A 23,021-nucleotide genomic window follows, 5' to 3' on the forward strand; every position below is an offset into this window, starting at 1 on the left:
CCCAGGATGATGTCACAGACATCTTAGAAAGAGGCCCTCATAATGAGCCATGCTGCCCTTCCAAACAGCACAAAAAAATGTTGGAGGGGAAAACTGCCACAAACCTGATCCCACATCAGCTGTGAAGGAGTTGGTAAAGAAATACAGACCTTCTTCTGTGGACCCTGGCTTTCTTTCCAGGCACGCTGCACCAGAGTGTTTGCTGGTGCAGGCGGTTACATCCACTTCAAAGGCCACAGCCCCCCGGATAGGCAAGATAAGAGGTAGGATTCACTAGCAAAGGGAGCATTCTCCGCTGGAAGCTTGGCATTAAAAGCCATTAATGCATCTTCTTCTTCTCTGGCAAAATACGCATCTATACGTTGTAGAATATTATTTCCCGAGCTGCACAAAACATTCCTCAGGGTGAGATGAGAGGTGGATTCAATAATCTCATCAATGAAGGTAAGGCGGCTTCTTGCCAGTCCCTTCAGTCAAGCCTAGACGCGTCATACAGTGTCGCCCGGTGTATGGGCTCTAGTGCGGTGATCAAGAGATTTGCATCGTTACTTAAGTCTGGGTTTGCCCCCGATGTCCAATCAAGACCTCTCGATATGCCCTTTGATCGGTCTGTCCTATTTGGGACAAAGCCTGACAACAGTCTAGAAAAGTTACAAGTTGTTTAAAGGCTGCAGCGAAATTCTTGGGGGCAACCATTCGTCAGCCACATCACCCGCTTTCACAGGCTTAAAGGGTGTTCTTTTCAGCCAAAGGGGAAGAGGTCAAGCTACTGTAACAATTCACTGGATCACATCACTTCTCCCTGGAGAGGAGCCCTTGCCTGTGAGGCTAGGGAGGTGAGCCTGGGATGCAACATTCCCCCTAGGGCTGGCCGTCAGCGGTACCTTACAAGGAGAGACTCCTCTCTTGGGGACAAAGACTCTTGTTCCATGAAGGCACCCCCTGCCCCACTTTCCTATGAACCCCTCAGACCATCACTGCCTCAGAAGACACAACCTGAACAGACCACTGTGTGCTATTGTGATACCACTTCCAATATTGGAGCCCACCACAAATCCACTGAGAAGAAGAAGACTCGAGGAGTAATGCGGATTGCTCCTCTTTGGCAAATAGGGAATACTGTGAAGAGTGAGAAATATGTAGTAAGAAAGAATACTCCAAAGAAAGGGAAGGACAACAATCATCTGCTGGCGAGGACCCAGCTAAGATTCATAAAAAGCAAAGAAGGACTTGCATTACAGATTTGTCTTCACTGAGACGGTGAATCCTGAGAAGTTCGAACCTGAGAGCGAGAGAAGCCAGAGAATTCTGGGAGGTTCTCAGTCGAGAGGATGTTGAGAACGAAGTAGGAAAGCAGTCCAGGAGCAGGCAGGGAGCCAACTCGTGTCTGTGGCAAGCATTGCCAGGTGGTGGCATGACTTCAAGGAGATGGACCTCGTGGTCCAACAACGACGCAGAGACCATCCAGGAAGATACTCCATGGAGACCGAAGCAGAGAAGGAAAGAAAGATGCTGGAAGCGTTCCTCGAGAAGGCTTGATCCCGAACCCAAAGGAAGAACGGGTAGTGCCAATCCGACAAGCTAGATGTAACGGGAACGGCAGGAGACCAGGAGGGGACAAGGGGAGACGCTAAACAGCAGAATATTACAAAAACTAAAATATTCATCATACTCATCCCAGTACCTGTAATAGCAGTAAAGAGTAGAACGAATACCTAGAGACTCATCATACTCGTCCCAGCAACTGTGAAAGTCACAGAGCATATAACGAATCCCAAAGGGCTCATCATATTTGTCCCAGTAAATGTGAAAGCAGCAGTGTATATATCTAATTCAGAGGTTCTCATCACATTCGTCCCAGTGATTACAAAAGGAGTCAAGATAGGGAAGAAAGTCAAAAGACTGGTAATCTGTGTCTCAGTAGTTGGGAAGGCCAAGACAGTAGCAAAGAGCAACAGAAGAAACTACATGTTGGTTCCCGGAAAGGTAAGTACTTGTAAGGCAACAAAGTGATAACAGAAACCGGGGACACTGGTCTTTGGACAATGAGAGACTATGGGCCTCGTTATGAGGAAGGAGGTAGCCATGCCGCTATTTGCGGCATGGCTACCCCCATTCCAGGTACCGGGCCCGGGTTCCTGGAATGGGGAAATACCGGGCCATTCCGACCTTGAAGGGCCCGGTATTTCCCCATTACAGGAACCCAGAGCCTGTACATCCCTATTCCCATTCGAGCCCCCATAGGACTCAATGGGAATGGGGAGGATGCAAACAACGGGCCCGTTAATGACGGGCCAGTTGTTTGCATCCTATCCTGCTCACGGGACCCGCTAAGGGCGCCTGGCAAAACCAAGCGTCCTTAGCGGGTCCCGCGAGGAGACCTCGTAATGAGGCGGTAGGGGGTTAACAGGGCTGGCAGCTCTACCGGCCCGGTTAACCCCCTACCGCCTTCCTCGTAATGAGGCCCTATGAAACAAGTTCAAGAGAGAGATATTGATGTCAAGGAAATCCAGAGGAATAAAAGTCAAGAGCCTCAAATAGGGAAACGAGGAACTGTAAATAAGTCAAGACAGGGAATACCTGAAAGAAGGTGGAAGAATCGCATTGAGGAATTAAAAGAACTGATTAACTACATTACAAGGAACTATCTCAAGAAAGAGTAATAAGGCTGAGAAGGCCTTTCCAGGAGGAGGGAGTAATTCTCCTTGAACCCCCTTTTTGTTCTATTGTTCATAATTAGTGGTAGGGTCAGAGTAGGGTAGATTTTGTACGGAGGACGGGACTACTTTGATTTGAATGACCTCCCTAATGACAAGCACCTTAGTTAGATTCTGTTGCGTATAGAAAAACCCTGTTTGGTAGGGCTAGGTAGGCCTTTTGTTTATTATTTATTAGAATTCTTATATATCGCAACACATGCCCGCTGGCCTCAGTGCGCACATAAAACAATACAAAGCAAACGGGTGGAGCAGGACCAAAATAGAAGGCACAAGATCAAAGACTGTAGAATCAGAGAAGAGAGAGCAAGATGTTTAGTCGGGAGGATGGTTGAATAGAAGTGTCATCAGTCCTTTGTTAAAATCGCTCGTCGTAGTGGCGATTCTCACAGTCAAAGGGAGAGAATTCCAAGCAGCCGGACCTCACACGTCAAAGCTAAGACCGCCTGCAGTGGCCAGTCTGAAGCGGGGCTGAACCAGTCTGAGTTGGTTCTTGGATCTTAAGAGTTCGCGTGGAAATATAGTGCTTGTCCAAAATGCACTTGTGTGTCAGGGTGAGAATCTTAAGAGTCACTCTGTGTTTGACAGGAAGCCAGTGCAAATCTCCTCTTGCTGATGTGACATGTCAGCGCTTAGACGTGTCAGTAATGGCACGAACTGCGCTATTATGTGTGACCTGTAGGGAAGACAGGATAGCCTGAGAACAGCCACTCAGAAAACTATTGCAGTAATTTAGGTGCAAGTTTATAAGCGCAGTAGCAAGAATAGCAGCATTGTCCTTGGACACAAAAGGTTGAATATTACCAAGCAACTTGTTGACAAGGCCGCAAGCTCTCCGGACCTGAGCCAAATGTTGCTTCATGGTGAGCTCAGAGTCAAATGTATTGCCAAGGGTTTTCACCTTTTTTGCCACCGGAATGACGGCATTAAGAATAGTAAAACTTGTATACTGCTGGGCCAATATTTTTTGTTTTGGAGCAGTAGCCACAATGAGGAGTTCTGTTTTTGTTGAGTATAATGCCAAACAATTAATGGCCATCCATTCATGGATGGTGACATAGATCCTATTGAGACTGGCCAGATCCGTGGCATATTGTCTGGAAAGTTTCATGACAAACTGAGTGTCATCAGCGTAATTATTTTACTGGACACCCAGGTCGTCCAGCAATCTCAAAAGAGGAATATTGTAGGCATTAAATAAAACCGGTGAGATGCAGGACCCCTGCGGCACCCCAGAAGTAATGGGAGTAGACCCTGAAGGAGCATCCCCACAAGAAACTCTAGCAGTTCATGGCCGCAAAAAAGAGGAGATCCATGAAGATGCCAAACTGGAGCAGCCAACTAGGGATTGCAGTCATTCCACCAATATAGCATGATCAACAAGATCAAAGGCAGAAGAAAGATCTAAAAGCATAAGAATTGCCGATTGGCTTTGATCTATGATGTTAAGCAGATTAGCCTTGAGGTCAAGTAAGGCTGTCTCTGTACCATGACGGGCTCTAAAACCGAATTGTTAGGTCCCCAAAGTGTTATTTTGCTATTAGAAAAACAGGAATACCACCATATCCAGGATCTTAAGGAGAAATGGCAGGTTTGTGATGGGGTGATAGCTATCTGTCACAAATGGGTCTCCTTCTTCGGGAGCAGCGGGGGGTAATCCAGGCCTCCTTGAGGAGAGAAGGAACAGAACCTTCTGAGAAAGAGAGGTTGACAAATTTGGTGACCCAAGGACAGAGTACAAAAAGGTTAGATAGACAAACATCACCCCGGCAGTAAGTGGGCTTCTCTTGAGAGACCATCTGAGAGATATAAGTCTCAGTGCATGGGGAAAATGCAAAAATATGTGACTCACGAGTGACGGGGGAGGGGAGTAGGTTCGCCAGACTCAACATGGAGTTCTTTAGTAGAATCGAGAGAGCTCCTTGATACTTGAATGGCGTTTTGATGTAATGTAATGTAACCTTGTTAATGAAGGCATTGTGAACGGATTGACACCAGTCATTATTTTTAATAAGCCCCGGGACTAGATAGGGTTTGCTTTTAAATTCCTTAAGGATGGCAAAAAGTTCTTTGGACCTAGATTTGGCTTGGGAGATCCTGTCGTTGTAGGCAGCAGACTTGGCCACTACAATGGCTGCTTTATATTGCTTAATTAGCAATTTGTAAGCAGCCAAGGTAGATGGATAGGGGCTAGTACGCCAGCGGCGTTCAGCAGACAGTTTCTTCTGCCTGAAATGGAGAATGCTATAATTGAACCAGTTTTTATTCACAGTTTCACTCTTCATCATTCGAGTTCTAATGGAGGCTAAAGTGTTAATAGCACCTTCCAATTGGAATTCAATTTCCGGTACAAATGCCACCCCTTTGTCTGCCTCCTTCTTCTGTCCTACCACACTACTATGAGAAACCTGAAGGTGTCTCACTCACTAGTCCCTGGGGATCTGTCATCTAGGTGGTCAGGACATGGCCATTGCTTTTGGATCCAGTTCTTAGGGGTGGACCAGAGCGGGAGGATCACCTGGGTGATAGGTCTTCGGAGAGTGGAAGTGGGACACCGGATGGTGAGACACGGTATCCCCTTCCCTGTAACACCTTTACCCCATCCTACCAAGTAGGATACTTAGGAACTCAACCACACTTTCCCAACACAAACATTTCCTCACAAGAGAAAACAGACTAACACCCGAGCCGTATACCTAGCATGTCCCAGTACAATGGTCAGGCAATTACTACTGACCACTACACTTCCCCACACGAATAAAAGGCGGAGCACGAAAGCACACAAGGAAACAGCAGTTCCAAGATGGCAGTTTAATACAAGGCGAAAGACGACAAAACCGAAGAGGAATGCAAGGAGGGAAGAGCCCTTGACCTTTTCAACGAACGACTGTTACTTTCATGAACCTTCGAGAATAGGAAACATAAGACCAGGAATCCAGGCTGAAGAATCTTGCATTGTCTGTCGAAGGTACCCGGGGCTCTCCCGCGTCAATAGTCTAGGCAGGGAGAATAGTTTTCTGCCGTGGTACTGTCCTTAGCTTCTAAAAGAAAGTAGTGCCAGTGAAGTCAGCCCAGCTGGTGAGTTGGGGAGACTGATACCAGACAGGTCTGTGTTAAAGACAAAGTTGCAAGCAGCAACATCGTTTAGTGAAAACTAAAGAGAACATTGTATGAAGCATATGTGACAAGCGATGCAAACACGATTAAACAGCAAATGAGTGATTGAACTTTGAAGCCAAGATACAATATCATAGACAGAGTGGTCCCGCACCACGTGAGTGCTCATTTGAAAAGTCTCTGTTTGGTATCCAGTTGAAAGGTGGTAAATGTGAAGAGTGATAAAGAATTGTGAAATCGAAGTGGTCCTGCAACAGGTTAAGCCAAAATCCTGTGCACATTCGAAAGCCTTCGATAGTTTAGTATATGAAGTTGGTCCAAGCCCGGCGGAGGGAAATCAGCTAAATGTTTTTGGAAAGCAAGTCTGTGTAAAGTTAAATTGGAATTAGTCCGTGCCCGGCAGAGGGAGACTAATTAAACATTGTGATAAAATGTGATCTGACTCCGACTGAATGGGATCCGGGGTAATCTGTGAGTCACCCGACAAAGAATATCCTTCGAGAAATTGAATGCATAAATAATTTAAGAACATGTGTTGAGAGGATCTGAGCCTGGCTGAGGGGGATCCGAGGTGAATAGTGAATCGCCTGAGAGATTGAGCACTTACAAAAATCTAAAAGAGGAAAGAACTGATTGTTTATTTGTTGCATCAGGCCCTCTGAATGAAGAGACTTTGAAAGGCGAAGAGACTTGGGCACCGAAGGCCCTGATGCTAATGATTGAACTGTATCCTCGTGCTAGAGAAGCCAGAGACTGTGTGAAGCTAGAGTATACCGCCTTGTCCCGTGCTGAAAACGTGGGGAAGGGAGGCCAGCTGCTGAAACATCCTGACATATCATTTTGTGTACACTTCATTCTTTTTAGTAACATTGTTTCCCACACTATTTGTATTCAGAGCTAAGGATTGGCAATAGGTTTATTAGTATAGGACCTTTTTATTTTTCAAGGCACTACTAGGTCTGCGTTTGTATTATTTGATGGTCGTAGCTTGCTCCCATCTGTAGATTTAGGATTAGATGGGCGTTTTTCAAACCCTTGAACTGTGGGCACTTGTGTCTGTCTTACTGTTGATACCATGCCTTCCTTACAGTACCCAGAAATAAGGACAAAGGAGATTCACATGTGATCCCATAGGCCGTGGAGGAGAAACTGCTGAAGCTACAACCTCCTCATTGCCCTTTGCCACAGCCCCAAAACCTCTCTGAGTACTTTGCTCACAGAACCCCTGTGGGAGGAAGGTTGACCCAGCATCTGTAAGAATGGCATTTCATTACTTCAGATGCATGAGCCCTACAGACAATGGCCCAAGCGTACTGCTTCCCATTTCTGCAAAGACCCCTAGATTGTTCCCTGAGGGAGCAATCTCTTGGGGAACCAGATCCACTCATTCTACAGAAGATTCTTTCACTGTTGAAGAAAGGTGCAGTGGAGAAGGTATCTGTAGCAGAAGGATACCAGGGTTGGTACTCCACCTATTTCCTGGTTCCCAAGAAAGACAGAGGACTGCGACCGATCCTGGACCTGAGGCACATGAACAAGTTCCTCAGGAAAGACAAATTCAAGATGGTAACTCTTTCGCAGATCCTCCAGGTCCCTCAGCTCCAGGACTGGATGGTGTCATTCGATCTTAAAGATGCTTACATTCATGTGCCTATAATCCCAAGCACAGAAAGTACCCGGGGTTCACCATTGGCAGTTCTCACTAAAATTTAGAGTACTGCCTTCAGGGATCAACTCCCCCCAGAGGCTCTTCATCAAGTTGATGGTGGTTGTGTTTGCATATCTAAAAAGGGAGGGATTCACATATTTCCCTATTTAGACGATTGGCTGATCAGATCCTGCTCTCCCGAATAAGCTCTGGAACATCTCTACACCATCTGCCACTCCCTCCACAAACTGGGCTTCTCCCTCAACTTCAAGAAGTACCAGGTGACACCTTCTCGAAAGTTTCAATTCATTTGAGCAATCCTGGACTCTTCCTCTGGGAAGACGTTGCAGAATGGACAAGGGCAAGAACACAAGGCACACCAGTAGTTTGAAAAGGGAAATGTTAAAGTATTTTTGAAGTGATTTTAGTAAAATTAAGAATAATTTGAGGTGCGGGGGTACAAAGCTCAACCTTGGCAACTAGGTTGGAAGAAATAGGAGAAAGAAGTGGTTGTTCCTAAAATTTAGGAACTACCGTCCCCTGCACACTATCTGGCATCTGCGGAGCAGATCAATAATTTTCTAGTATTGTGTATTGCTTAATTTCATAATATTTATTTCAATTGACAGTTCAGTAATAAGTTCACCAAACTTATATAGACATCAAACAACAATTTATTGTACAATATCTCGGAGCCCGACGCGTTTCGAGTAAAAACTCTTCTTCAGGGGCAACAATCATATTTCACAATCAATTTCTAGAAAAAGATAGAGAAAGATATAACTTAATATTTTATTAACCATGTAATTAAATTATTGATGAAAATATTTAAAAAAAAACATTTCCAAAAAACATTTCCAAAAAGAAAAATTCAAAAGAAATATTCAATCATAGAATATTAGAATACCTGAAAAAAGGGTGCTTGGATACTACCTAATAACCCTGTTTATTCTGAGTGAAAAACATTAGTCCAGTCAGATCAATAGACATTCAAAAAGTATTATGAAGAAAGAAGAAGTATAATTTCTCAACTGAACGTGAAGTCAGCTATCTAATTGTCTCAGAGATTAATCAAGAATAAACTCTGCAGTTTTAGATATATAAAAACATAGGTGTAACATGCAACTTACCAACTATGGGATAAGCATAGTTGAAGCATGCACGATGTCCAGAAGATGGCAAGTGTTTAAGAGAGGAAGCGTATGCGTCTGCACTGTGTAAATAATCACCCATCCCAATTCCTTCTTTTCACTACTGCTGTCAGGAATTGGAGGCTGTGGAAGCGCTGGAAGCTTTGATCACGCTCCAGTCCTCACCCAAGATGGCCGCCGAACCTTTATAGGCAGGCTCCTCCCACAAGCCGACGCGTTGTAGCTGTTTACCAGCGCTCGGTTCGTGTGGAGATTCTCTCGTGAAATTCATCCGTTCCGGCTTCCTACTTTCGCCTATTGTTTGATTCCTTACTGTACTCTTCAGCCCTTCTTGTGTTAGCCTTGTACTCCCGTTGTTTTTTGCTTTCTTCTTTGCCTGAATTCTACTGCACTGTACGCGGTATTCGGCTTGCTCTGGGCCGTGCCGTGCTTACTTTTTTCTTTGCCTTCATAATGCTTATTTCTGTTGGTAATTCTTTTGAGCACTATTGGTCTTTTCATTTCCTTTAGGTACCGGGGGTATAATTGCAACCGGCGCCGTCACTCTGTTTTAGCGAGCGAAGCCTTACTCACTAAGACCTTAAGGAGCATTTCTTAACTGGTGAGTGGGTTTCTTTCACGGTACTTCTTCCTTTCTTCCTAACTGTTCGCCTTCGCGGTCTGCTCTGAATGGGTTCTTTTATTCTTTACCTACTTACCTTTTCTAGTACTTTTTCTCTGTTATTCTGTTTAGTCTGAACCTCTGGCTCTAGTAGCTTTCTTGTATTCTCCTGTTCAAATATTCCACATCTCCTGGATACACTGAGCATTCATCAGCGGTGGAGTTTGTTCTCAAGTCTAACGGACTTCCTTGCCTGCTGCAAATGGAACTTTCATAACGGGAAGAGAGGAGTTCTAATTGCTGCCCAGCAGAACCCAATTGGGAACAGGGTTTTTTCTGCCTTAGTGCTTTTTCCCTGAATCTAGGACTGGCCCCCTGGGGATCCCCGCGGTCTAGGAATATCTCTGCCAAGGTGGCCTCCGGAGGGGACAGACCCTATCTGTACGATAAAAAGGCCCGAGCACCAAAGGACAAGACTCCCACAAGGAGGAGGGATCAGAAGAGATCAGAGGCTACTCTTACAGAACCCATTCCGGAAGAAACAGGTGAGGAGTTGGGGGAGGAAGCCTCGGTATCTGACAGCATACAACGCCCAAGATCCTTCATGGCGTCACTCGAGCAGTATCAGGAGTTGGTGGCTGCTCTGCAGAACCATACTATGGAGGTGCAGGCCCTGCGAACAGAGAACGTAGCCCTCCGACAGCAAGTGGTGTTACATCGGGATGATCGCGGGGACCTGCCTACTATGCCCCTTTCCTTTGGCAAATACAATGGACATCCAGGAGATCTGAAGGAATTCCTTGACGCTTGCAGGGTGTATTTTGCCTTCCGACCTCACGCCTTTGAGACAGCCAGATCAAAGGTTGGGTTCATTATAGCCAATCTTACCGGAAACGCTCTTTCATGGGCTACACCCATTGTTACCCGAAAAGAACCCCTTCTGAGTGATTACGACCGTTTTACGGAACTTTTCAGTGAAAGGTTTGATAGGCCAGAAGTATTCTATTCATCCTTGGAAGCAATCCTAGACATCAAACAAGGAAATACAGACGTTCAAACTTATCTAACTCGCTTCCAGAGGCTAGCAGCCAAGGCAGATTGGCCTGATTCCGCCCAGCAAACCATCTACAGAAGAGGTCTCCAGGACGAAATCAAAGATGAACTAGCCAGAGTAGCCCGTCCTGCATCTTTTCAGGAGCTAGTGACTTTGTCCCTTCAGATTGAATTCCGTCTTCAAGAAAGAAGATCTGAGAGAAGAAGAAACCGAAGCTTCTCACAACCTACCCCTACTCCTCCACCTAGAGCCAACCCTGCTACAGATGCGCCTATGCAGATTGGAGCTGCCCGTGGTCCTCTGACGCCAGAAGAAAGAAGAAAGAGAGAGGCAGGACTATGCATGTACTGTGGCTCCTCGACACATTTGTTGAGAGAATGCACTGAAGTCCCTCCTCGTCGACAGGGAAACTTCCGCCCCCGATCTATAGCAAGGGAAGTCTCGGGGGAGGTAACAAGCACCCTTGCAGCTACACAAGAGCAGTGAACACCCCGGAAGACAACAGTTTAATGGTGTTCAGAGTGGACCTATGGTTAACCGAAGAAGCTCCCACAGAGGTGTTCGCCATGTTGGATTGTGGAGCAGCAGGAAATTTCATCGACTCCAAGTGGGCTACAGAGCACTTGGTACCCGCCAAACCCAAGGTCACCCCGATTCCGGTAGAAGGGGTTGATGGTAGACCCTTGTCATCCGGACCCATAACTTTGGAAACTGTTCCATTAAGGGTGAGGTTAGGTCAACATGAAGAGTTTCTGGTGTTTGATCAGATCCGAGCTGCTCATTTTCCATTGGTTTTAGGGATTCCTTGGTTAAGAAGACACAACCCTCACATTGATTGGACTGCAAACCGGGTTTCTTTCAATTCTAAGTTCTGTGATAATCACTGTATGACCTTGTGTAACGCTCCCCACACCGTAGACCGCAGGAGAAGTATCCAGAAGCCAGTCACAGTGGCCTCAGTTCCCTTACATTACCAGGACTTCTCAGAGGTATTCATGGACATAATTCCAAAACAACTACCACCCCATAGAACCGAGGATTGCTGTATCGATCTGATACCAGAAGCAGTAGCACCGTTCGGAAGAATGTACCCTTTGTCACTACCGGAAAGGAAGGCATTAAGAGAGTATCTAGATGCAAATTTGCAGAACGGACTCATTCAAGAATCCAAATCTTCATGTGGTGCCTCCCTATTCTTCATCCCAAAAAAGGACTCGACAGAGCTTCGCCCTTATATAGACTACAGGGGTCTCAACAAGGTCACTGTCCGGGATAGATATCCCATGCCCTTGATTCGGGACGTCTTGGAGGCTGTACAAGGGGCGGAGTACTTCACGAAGCTTGACCTGAGAGGCGCCTATCACCTCTTGCGAATCAGACAAGGAGACGAGTGGAAGACGGCTTTCCGCACCCCATTTGGGCTCTATGAATATCGTGTGATGCCCTTTGGCCTAGTAAACGCACCAGCCGTCTTCCAGAGGTACATGGACAAGGTTTTCGCTGACATGCTGTTTGTGTCGGTAGTGGTGTACCTGGACGACATCCTGATCTACTCCAAGTCCTTGTCTGAGCACAGATCATTGGTCCGACTGGTTTTACAACGTTTGCAGTCCCATTATCTGCTAGTAAAACCAGAGAAGTGTTCATTCGAATCCAAAAGGGTGTCCTACTTGGGTTTCGTATTGTCTAAGGAAGGTGTTGAAATGGATGCAAATAAGGTAAAGGCCATAAGAAACTGGAAAGATCCTACCAACATCAAGGAACTGCAAGGGTTTCTAGGATTGGCAAATTTTTATAGGAGGTTTATTCCCAATTATTCCAAAAAGGTACTCCCTCTGACCTCCTTGTTGAAGAAGGGCGTTAGATTCGCCTTTGACGGAGAACCTCGAAAAGCATTCGACTTTTTAAAGGAATGCTTTTCTACAGCACCCATCCTGGTTCAACCAGATCAGGCTAAGCCCTTTATTCTGGAAACAGATGCTTCTACGGGGGCAGTAGGGGCAGTATTACTTCAAGAGGCAGAAGACAGCTATGAACATCCGATCGCATACTACTCCAAGACTTTAACTAGTAGTGAGCGAAACTACTCTGTTATCGAAAAGGAACTTTTGGTAATAAAGCTGGCCTGCCAAGAGTGGAGACACCTCCTGCAGGGAGCCACACATCCTTTCACTATTAGAACTGACCACCGCAACCTACGGGTCTTACAACAATTGGAATGTTCCAACGCCAGACACGCCAGATGGGCGTATTTTTTCCTACAATATGACTTCATGATGACTTACATACCCGGCACAGAAAACAAGAAGGCAGACGCCTTATCTAGAAGCCTAGGAGATCCATCCGGATCCTATGTAGGACATGAACTGGTTTTGCCACATCTCACTGTGTTGGCTTCTACGGTTTCATTTCTTCAGGATTTAATCCCTCAATATCAGATGTGTGCTGAATTTCCGCTATCTACTAAACAGGAAAAAGACGGGTTGTTTTATCATGAAGGAGCCCTCTATATCCCCACAAAGAAGCTGCAAGAACAGATACTTTCTTGGTGTCATGACACCCCCCTGACAGGGCATTCTGGTATTAGGAAGACCTTTGATTTGGTCCGGAGAGGATTCTGGTGGCCTACCCTACGAAGGGACGTAGGTCAGTATGTCTCTACTTGTTCAATTTGTGCTTCCAACAAACACCAAACAGGAAAACCTCTGGGGTTATTACATCAACACTCCTTACCGGATCGCCCATGGGAACACTTATCCACTGTCTTTATTGTGGATCTGCCTCCTTCATACGGAATGACCACGATCATGGTGACGGTCGATTCCTTTAGCAAGCTGGCACATTTCTCCGCCTTCAAGCAAGTGCCTTCGGCCTCAGAGATGGCTGCAACATTTCTCCAAGACATAGTCCGTCTACATGGCCTACCTAAGACCATAGTTTCGGACAGAGGACCACAATTTACCTCAAAGTTTTGGTCTTCCCTCTGTCAGGTTCTCGGAATTCATAAGGCTCTTTCCTTAGGATACCATCCTCAAAGCAACGGCCAAACGGAGAGACTCAATGCCAATCTGGAGCAGTATCTCAGGTGTTTTTGTAGTCCCCAGCAGGAAGAATGGTATCGCTTCCTCCCGCAAGCGGAATTCGCCTACAACAACTCTCTTCACACCTCGATCCAGATGAGTCCTTTCTATTGTACCTATGGCTACCATCCTCAACACCTGCCCGGGCTCAGTCCGCCTTCAACCAAAATTCCAACTCTGGATACGATTCTACATGACTTGCAAGAAGCTCACAAACTCGCTAAGGAGGCACACCAAGCAAGTCAACTTTCACAAAAGAGATGGGCCGACAAAGGTCGGAGAGCCCATCCCAGCTGGAAGGTGGGACAATTAGTCTGGTTATCCACCAGATTCCTACCCAAGTGGGTTCATAGGGGGAAGTTCTCCTCTCGTTTCCTTGGGCCATTTTCCATCATACAACAAATCAATCCAGTTGCTTATAAACTCAGGATGCCAGAATACCTCAGAAGGATACATCCTGTCTTTCATGTCTCCCTTCTCAAAGAACATAAGGAGGATCCTTTCAAGAGACCTGTGAACCGTACACGAGCCCGTGTGAAACCAACACCTGAAGAATACGAGGTGTCTCATCTGGTGGATTCTAGTTACCGCAAAGGGCGGTTGTACTATCTGGTTCATTGGAAGAACTATCCAGTAGCAGAGAGGACGTGGGAACCTGTGGGTCATATACACGCCCCGCGTCTGGTGCAGAAGTTCCATCAACTCCATCCGGGCAAACCCGGGGGTGCCCCGAGAAAGAGGGGGTATACTGTCAGGAATTGGAGGCTGTGGAAGCGCTGGAAGCTTTGATCACGCTCCAGTCCTCACCCAAGATGGCCGCCGAACCTTTATAGGCAGGCTCCTCCCACAAGCCGACGCGTTGTAGCGGTTTACCAGCGCTCGGTTCGTGTGGAGATTCTCTCGTGAAATTCATCCGTTCCGGCTTCCTACTTTCGCCTATTGTTTGATTCCTTACTGTACTCTTCAGCCCTTCTTGTGTTAGCCTTGTACTCCCGTTGTTTTTTGCTTTCTTCTTTGCCTGAATTCTACTGCACTGTACGCGGTATTCGGCTTGCTCTGGGCCGTGCCGTGCTTACTTTTTTCTTTGCCTTCATAATGCTTATTTCTGTTGGTAATTCTTTTGAGCACTATTGGTCTTTTCATTTCCTTTAGGTACCGGGGGTATAATTGCAACCGGCGCCGTCACTCTGTTTTAGCGAGCGAAGCCTTACTCACTAAGACCTTAAGGAGCATTTCTTAACTGGTGAGTGGGTTTCTTTCACGGTACTTCTTCCTTTCTTCCTAACTGTTCGCCTTCGCGGTCTGCTCTGAATGGGTTCTTTTATTCTTTACCTACTTACCTTTTCTAGTACTTTTTCTCTGTTATTCTGTTTAGTCTGAACCTCTGGCTCTAGTAGCTTTCTTGTATTCTCCTGTTCAAATATTCCACATCTCCTGGATACACTGAGCATTCATCAGCGGTGGAGTTTGTTCTCAAGTCTAACGGACTTCCTTGCCTGCTGCAAATGGAACTTTCATAACGGGAAGAGAGGAGTTCTAATTGCTGCCCAGCAGAACCCAATTGGGAACAGGGTTTTTTCTGCCTTAGTGCTTTTTCCCTGAATCTAGGACTGGCCCCCTGGGGATCCCCGCGGTCAGGGAATATCTCTGCCAAGGTGGCCTGCGGAGGGGACAGACCCTATCTGTACGATAAAAAGGCCCGAGCACCAAAGGACAAGACTCCCACAAGGAGGAGGGATCAGAAGAGATCAGAGGCTACTCTTACAGAACCCATTCCGGAAGAAACAGGTGAGGAGTTGGGGGAGGAAGCCTCGGTATCTGACAACTGCATATTATTCACATCTAGGTAGACCACAATTGCCATATTGTGCAACATTAGTAACCGCTAAAATTAGTTATCTTATGCATATTATATTGACATGCGGACATGTGTTTGTTCCAAAAATGTGATAATATGGATTGAATAGTTAAAATACCCCATATTTGGGTTGTTGAATGGTTGAAATATATCTTTTTGTTGAAAAATGTGCCGCATTTATGTCTCAATGTGCATTATCATTTACTTGTTTATCTTAACATGAAGTTCCACCAAATGAATATCACACTAATGTCTAAATTGTTAGATTATTTATTTTAGAACAATGTTTTTTTTGCTCACTGTGTTACTAACTGACAAAGGACGGTCTGACCTACCCACCACGTGACTCACTCTTTTACCTACCTAGCTAACAACTCCCGTGATGGTTAATTCTTATTTCCATCACTCTACTATATATATCTTCATGTCTACATCTACTTTGCATTAATTGCAATTCAAAGTTCCTTTTTGCTCAGGCATTCATGCCGTCGTTCTCGCGCATGCGCAACTTCTTTTGTTTACATACGAGTTTGACGCCGGCTGTGCCGTGTCGTCAGACCCATGATGCACACCAATTACTTACTGCTTCGTTAGAACGCATGCGCGGCGGTCCATCGGCTACCACGCATGCCCGATCGGACGTCATCATCTCAGACAGTATTTAAGAGCAGCATCATGAACGAACCCCATCCGCTTGCTCAGTATGAGGTTCGCCATGATCTATCCGTTGAAGTACTGACACATTCCAAAGTAAGTGTGCTCTTGGTCTATGGACACCTGTGTCCCCCGGACCCTTCCTATAACTACTTACTCTCTTGCACTCTTTTTCTATGTAGAACTATTGACTAGCACGTATCGCCTGCATTCGTCTGACTCTGTCAACGGACCGCTCGCTGGAACCTATTCAGATTTCTATGTAAGTGTGGATTTAGCACTGTTATCTTCCTCTATCGACACTTAGAGTGTATTGCTTACTTTTTCATATTTTACATATTTTTTATACAGTGCGGACGCATACGCTTCCTCTCTTAAACACTTGCCATCTTCTGTACATCGTGCATGCTTCAACTGCTCGGATGTCTAGCTCTGGCGAAAATGATCATGCTGCCGGGATTGTTATGTGTTCCAATCCATGCCTATAGTGTTGGGAACAACCTGTTTTCGTTCCCTGCACGCTATACTAAATGAGCTGCTTTGGAAAGGCGGGACCCCGAGAATTGTCCTGGCCATGCTACAGCTGCCAGCAGGTAAGGGGGGTATTGTGGTGCCAGACTTTAGGGCGTACTACTGGGCGTTCATCCTCCAGCATATGGTTGACTGTTTTGCCCAACCTCATGGGGAACGGGTCCCGCGCTGGATGAAGAGAGAGATGGCGCAGTGTAGCTTGTTGGGGGATCTTGGGGGATGGAACCAGAAGCTGCATAATGTTCCCTCGCTTGTGTGTACAATCATCACAGTATGGTGAAGGGCGACTGCGCGTGAGGGACAAGGCTTTCTCTTTCTGTCGCTCTTCCCCTTGGGCTGTAGTAGGGTGCGGTGGGAGGAAGAGGTTTGGGGCGAGTGGTGTGAGGAGAGACGTTAGATGCTTTGTATGTGGAGGATAGGGCAGTCACAAATGCCGAATTCAGGGATGCCCATCCTCTGGCCCGACTGAATTTCTTGGAATTTTCAGTGCTGATGCCCGGGGTGGCAAGTCTGGGAAGAGTTGCCAGGGAAGCCACAAATTCACGCGATGAAAGTGATTCTTCTACAATTAGTGGGGGGGAGGGGTGTTGCAGAACTCTTTGCGGCTAATCGATAAGAACGCTATATAGTGGCGGCAGTGCTGCGCACCAAATGGGAAACGGAAATGGGGGGACAACTTACTAACAGCCAGTGGGCAAGGGTCCTAGAGCATACAAAATGGTTATCTCTGAACGCCTGTTGGAGATGCAGGAAGGAGGTTGGGGACCTTCTTGCACATGTGGTGGGGGTGCGAGTGGGTGTTAGGCAGAAACCTGTGCAGTTCCCTTAGGGACCACTGCAAAAGATTTAAGACTACAAGTGTTTGGCAGTAAACCCACTTGGTAGCAGTCTGCACCACACAGATTCACTTGGTAGCTGTGGATGAGCAGTCAGACTTCCCTCAAGAAGAGTTAGGCAGTATATAGAGTATCCACAATAGGTACAGAGATACAGTAGCACAAGCAAACAATGACCAGAGCTTTGGTGTAAAAGTAAATAATTATTTATTTAAAGACACACTTGTAAATTACACTAGCAACAAAGAGGTAAGTAAATTCAGAACACAGTCACTATCATATATATACAATCCTAATTACTTAGTGAGAAACACCACTTATTTTCAGACAGAGGTGAGCGCTTAACATAAGATGGCACTCTAATAAGTTATTAAAAAGGGAGGGAAAAAGGCAGAGTTATGGAAGCACACAAATTTCAATACTTTTAAAACAACCACAGTAAGGCAGGATAGGCAGAGTTCTACTGGAGAGCAAGGAAGTCAATTGCAAGGCCCACTCTTGGAGAGAGCAAGCAGAAGGGGTCCAGGTTCACACAGTGGGGGTATTCCCAAAGAGTCTTGTAGATAGTTCGCACACAAAAGATGAAATTAAAGTCAGGAAAAGTTAGCTAGGTTGTCCCAGGCCAGCCCAGGTTAGAAAGGCTGGGCTTTACTGTCACCCCGAACGATCTGTCGCAAGGGAAGCCAGGCGGGACACATTACCTTAAGTGTGAAGGAAGCTCCAGCGGGGGCAGTTGTTCCTGGCAGCGGGTGCAAGTCAGGGTTTCGTCCAGAGGAAGAGGAGGTCTCGCCGTGGAGGAAAGATGAAGGTCGTTGCTCTGCCAGGGAAGAAAGCAGCCGCGGAGTTCTTCAGTTAAAAGATACTACCCTTCTCTTCGCGGTAGTGGTAAGCCGTGGTATTCCGTTTGCCGGGGTGCTTGGCACGGGCAAGGCGGCCAGGAGATGCTCCAGGAAGGTGAAAAGAAGGCAAAACTGGTTATCCCCACCAGTCAAAGGAAGAAGACTCTCCGGACTGGAGATCTCCTCTGTCGTCGGGATAAGTGGTGGGACGGTTCAGCAGGGCTCCACCGGTGGTGTCGTCGTTGCAGGTCGGCTCAGCTTCTCCCTCCTCGGATTCTTAGGTCCTGTGGCGACTTCTGAAGTTCCAGTCCCCAAAGCCCTGCTTTTATGCAGCAAACCCCCATTCATTCAGCCTAGCTGTCAATCAAACATGCTAAGTGGTGAGCCGGCCGGCTCATCACTTGGGCCAATCACACAAGAGTGCGACTTGAGCAACCGAGGCAACTCAGTCCAGGGTGCCTAAACCCCCTCCCACCCCCTGTGTGGTACCCAGACAGAGTGGCACCACTTTTGGAGGCTTCTGTGGAGAAGCCCGCCAAAAAGTGGAACAAAGGGCTCGACTTGGGTTGGAGTCACAGAAGAGAACACAAACGCCATTTTAGAATCGAGTTCTGGCAAAAAATACCAACCAGTGAATTAATATTAAATAAATAAACCGGCGGTATGTTCGAGGCTATAGGAATTAAATAATTAAAGTTGGTAGCCTCGAACAATGGGAAAATCCCATAGAGATATATTCGCGGTCGAATATAAAAAGTAGTATCCACTGCCACCAGCCAAAACTCGATCAGGGGGGATGGAGACGTGCCCCCTCGAACAACAGACCCCAGGGCAATCGAATTGCCCCGACCAGTACGTCCACAATATGATGGTTTGTACTGGTTTCTGTTCATAATTTGGGACTAGTAAAGCCAATGGTGACTTTACATGCCCTCGGAGACAGTAGTCAATCCCAGGGTATGGAGTCTATGTTTGGGGGTCGCTACGACACCCCTGGGTTACGGCACGGAGGGTGTTGTGTAACCCACATCAAAAACACATGAGACCCTGTGGAGTAAAAGACCCCATAGCCCATAAAACACATGAAAAGACAAAGGAACACCTCAAATCATGTCTAAGAGTGGGAGTAAAAGAGTCTCACTCTTAGCAGGAGAAAAAAATAAATCCAGCAAAGCTGCTGGGGGACTCACTAGGTTTGGGAAATTAGCCTTTACAGAGAATTCTCCCTAACAGTGGGTGATGGGTTTCTGGGGTGACATCTGTTCGGAGTCGACTAGATTGGTTGATCTACACATGCAAACTGCAATCAAACACTGCTTGCTTTGGTTAATCCCTGTGGGGAAGGGCAGGAAGGGGTTGGCTAGAGCCCTGGCGCTGAGGCTATTACTGGCCAGAAGAACTGTAGCGATTGCCTGGAAGGCCCATGATGGCCTCAGGATGGTAGACTGGCGTAGGTGCTGGCGTAAATGGGTGAGAGCTGAAATGGATGCGAGTGCTCGGCTGAGTCAGGAGGCTCGCTATACAGTGTTGCATGAGATGTGGGATAAACTGGATCTGAACCCGGATTTGCACCCCCTTTGAAGGGTAGGCGGGTTGTTGCTGTTGTAATCCAAAGGGGCCATTGAGGGGAGGGAGACACGACGTGGGGAGGGGAGGAATGGGCAAGAGGGATTGTTACACTCTAGAAATGTTGGCCTGGGGCTGTTTTCTTCACTGATGCAAGGAGTAGTGGGAGGGGGTTAATGAAGAGATATGTGCCTGTATGACAAGTGTCTGTTTATGTTTCATAAAAATTCATAAAAAGAAGTTTAAAAAATAAGAAGGCTGGACCCACTCTCCCCTCCTATGCATGGATGTGGTGTCCATCTGGCAGTGGGACCTTTCGGAGGGGATATGGATCTCTGCTGTCTATCCCCCGGGGGACAACAATGTGGAAGCGAACACGCTCAGACGCATGGGTTGAACGCTTATGAATGGGAGCTACACATCAACTGTTTGTTGTCCCTCTTCCAGAAATGGGGGTTTCCGGGTCTGGGCTTATTCGAATCTCCTCTGAATTCCAAGTGCCCCCTCTTCGTTTCATGGGTGGGACGGGGTCAGGGATCTCTGTGGGACGCGTTCCAGCTCTGCTGGCACGGCCGCAGGTGCTATGCGTTTCCTCCTTCTCATTGCTTCAGCGGACCCTCCTCAAATGCCAGGACTCGGTGGGCTGCAGCCTCATCCTGATTGCCCCCCACTGGCCGTCGGGGGCGTGGGTCTCGGACCTGCTGCAGTTATACTTCCAGGGGCCTATCCATCTTCTGATTCCCCAGCAGGGGCTTCATTACGCAGCAGGGCTCGGTGGTGGAGGACCCGGCCAGGCTGGCCCTCTTGGCCTGGCTCCTGATCAGCAGAGACTTCCCCACTCCACAGACGGCAATTGGGAGATCATACAGGAGGCCATCCACACGCTCTTACCACAAGAGTAAGTGGACCAGGTTCTGCCACTGGGCTCGCCACAAGGGGCTGGACCCCCTCACTTTCTCCCTGCACAGTGTGCTGCCTTTTTCCGCACACCTGGCTCTGTACGGCATCCAGGTTGATACCTGTCACACCAATTTGGCGGCCATGGGGGCCTACAAGAACTCACCGGATCACATTTTTTAAGCAGCCAACCCGGTTGGTTAAGGCCCACCTCAAGGGCTTGTCCAGGCTATTTTCTCCAGTGCATAGGCCTCACCCTGTAAATCTTTTGAGCCAATGGCATCAGTGGACATCAGAGTGGTGATGCTCAAGGTGGTCCTTTTGGTGGCGCTTACATCTGTGTGCAGAGTCAGTAAGCTGCAGGCGCTGTTGTCTTGCGAGCCCTTCACCTTCCACAATGACAAGGTCATCTTGCACACTCATCCAAACTTCTTGCCCAAGGTGGTGTCTCCATTCCTCTTGAATCAGGAAATCTGCCTACTGATGTTCTTTCTGAACCTGCAGTTGGAGGCTGAAAGAGCATTGCACTCCTTGGATTTGAGAAGGGTGCTTAAGTTCTACCTCTCCCGGACGAGATCTTTCCGGAAATCAGAGGTGTTGTTTGTCACCTTCGGGGACTCGGCTCCCGGCACCCAAGCTTCAAAGGCCTCCAGAGCCTGTTGGATGGTCCAGGGCATTTCGGAGGCTTACGTTGACATGGGAAAGACTGTCCCCACTGGGATTCGTGCCCATGCAGTCAGGGCCAAGGCTACGATGGTCGCCTATCAGAGACACGCTTCCTGGGAAGTTATTGGCAAGGCGGCTACGTGGACCACTCTGTTCTGTAGTAAAATAATGTTTTTAAAAAGTGGCAAAATGTGATTCTGACAGTTTTTCGAACACATTCCACAGAACTGCAGAAGCACTGAATGTGATCTCCGCCTGCAGTGAGACATGCATTTTGTCTTTTAGTATTTTTCTTAGGTCTCTGGACTCTTGGCCTCTAAGCCAAGTTATAGCCTGGAGAGTATACGGTTTCCTTTGTTTATGTAAATTGTATTTCATTTTCTCAAAGTGTAACGATTATCAGTACATACCTTAAAGCATAATAACAAAACAAACCAGAGTATTAGCACAGTCATTCTTACAGTATTTACCCCAAAACAAAATTGTATGTTAAACGAATTTACCAAAAAGCATCAAGAAAATCCGTTTAGTTGTCAGCATGTACAGCAGGAATGAGCCAGAACCTGTATAAATCAAGGAGAAGAGTGTGAAAGGTACATAGAGCCAAAAAGCAGATACAGTAACCTGGAATGACAGCTTAAAAAAAGACATCATCTTTCATGGTAATTGAAATGCTATTTAATAAAGTTTATTTATGTTTAAGAAAAGCCTCTTCATAGCAGCACAGTCTACTTAGAAGATTCTTATATGGGCCAGTGGGCAAATTGCCCCATTCTGATCATTCTAACTTACATCTATTACATTTTAATAGGTTCGGAATCTGTGCTATATGGTGACAAGGCGTGAAAAAATGAAACACTCAGTCTGCAAATTTCAAGAACAGATCTTTAAACTTCAGATGAAAATAATTGAAAAGGATCTTTGTCAAGGTAGGCCCTGTAAAACAATGTTTGCAAACCAGTAATTTTATTTTGTTATGCACTTAGACTAAAATGAGGGCATATACATTCTTAGAACATTTTTACATTTCTTGCAAAGATAATAGAAACACGTTTGAATAATAGCGCAATAGTTTCAAAATGTATTTTGATATGAGATGAAGGAGAAGCAAAAGTGGGAAGAAGCCAACTTTTTTGCTGGAAAAGTTCTATCCACCGATAGGCATGTTTACCTTTTGTGATCATGTGCTTAATTGCTTAGCACCACATATCATTATTTATACTATCACTGAACAACGTCCTCCACTACTCACGTTTATGGTGTGCCAGGGTTTATCATTGTTCTTTCATGTTCCTTATATTGCTTCATTTTGGTGGCACATTCTCTTCTCCTAAGCGCTCCTCGGACATATTGCTGCTGCCCTGGTAATGTGTTAAAAAGGCATCGGCAAAGCCAATAGTTTGGGTTTTTGTAGTTTGCTTATTGCATTTGGCATTTAACATGGAGGGAAGGAAGGAATTAGGAATGACAGCACAGAAAAGAGGAAATGGCAGCATGGGAGGGAATGAAGGGCAGCACCAGGGATGAGAGAAGTACTGTGGGGGGAGGAATACGAAACAAATGGCAACACGAGGAAGAATATAAAAATCCCATAGTTGAAAGGTAGACCAGCAACAGTACACAGGAGCATTGTACAACATTTGAAGGAAGGAATGACCATGCAAATGGAGGGAAGCAGCGACAGGGAAAGAGGGCGGAGCAACAGCACAAGGGGTGCTGATTGGGAAAGGAGCAACAGTGCAAAGGGGGAGCTACAGCGCAAGGGGGGAGTAGGGAGAGTGGAATGGGAGGAGGCACAGTGCAAAG

At 46.6% G+C, this 23,021-nt stretch overlaps 1 protein-coding gene across 11 annotated transcripts in view; it reads left to right on the forward strand.

The window, feature by feature from the left end:
- The window catches only part of JADE2 (jade family PHD finger 2), a 1,406,581-nt gene that overhangs the window by 1,056,751 nt on the left and 326,809 nt on the right, over positions 1-23,021 (forward strand). For all 11 annotated transcript variants that reach the window (XM_069652559.1, XM_069652560.1, XM_069652566.1 and 8 more), the window contains one exon: positions 22,027-22,144. In XM_069652559.1, the coding sequence (XP_069508660.1) occupies positions 22,027-22,144 (118 nt within the window). The remainder of the gene's footprint in view (positions 1-22,026; positions 22,145-23,021) is intronic.

Source organism: Ambystoma mexicanum, chromosome 3p, assembly GCF_040938575.1.
Source record: "Ambystoma mexicanum isolate Mex_15411 chromosome 3p, UKY_AmexF1_1, whole genome shotgun sequence".
Lineage (NCBI taxonomy): Eukaryota > Metazoa > Chordata > Amphibia > Caudata > Ambystomatidae > Ambystoma > Ambystoma mexicanum.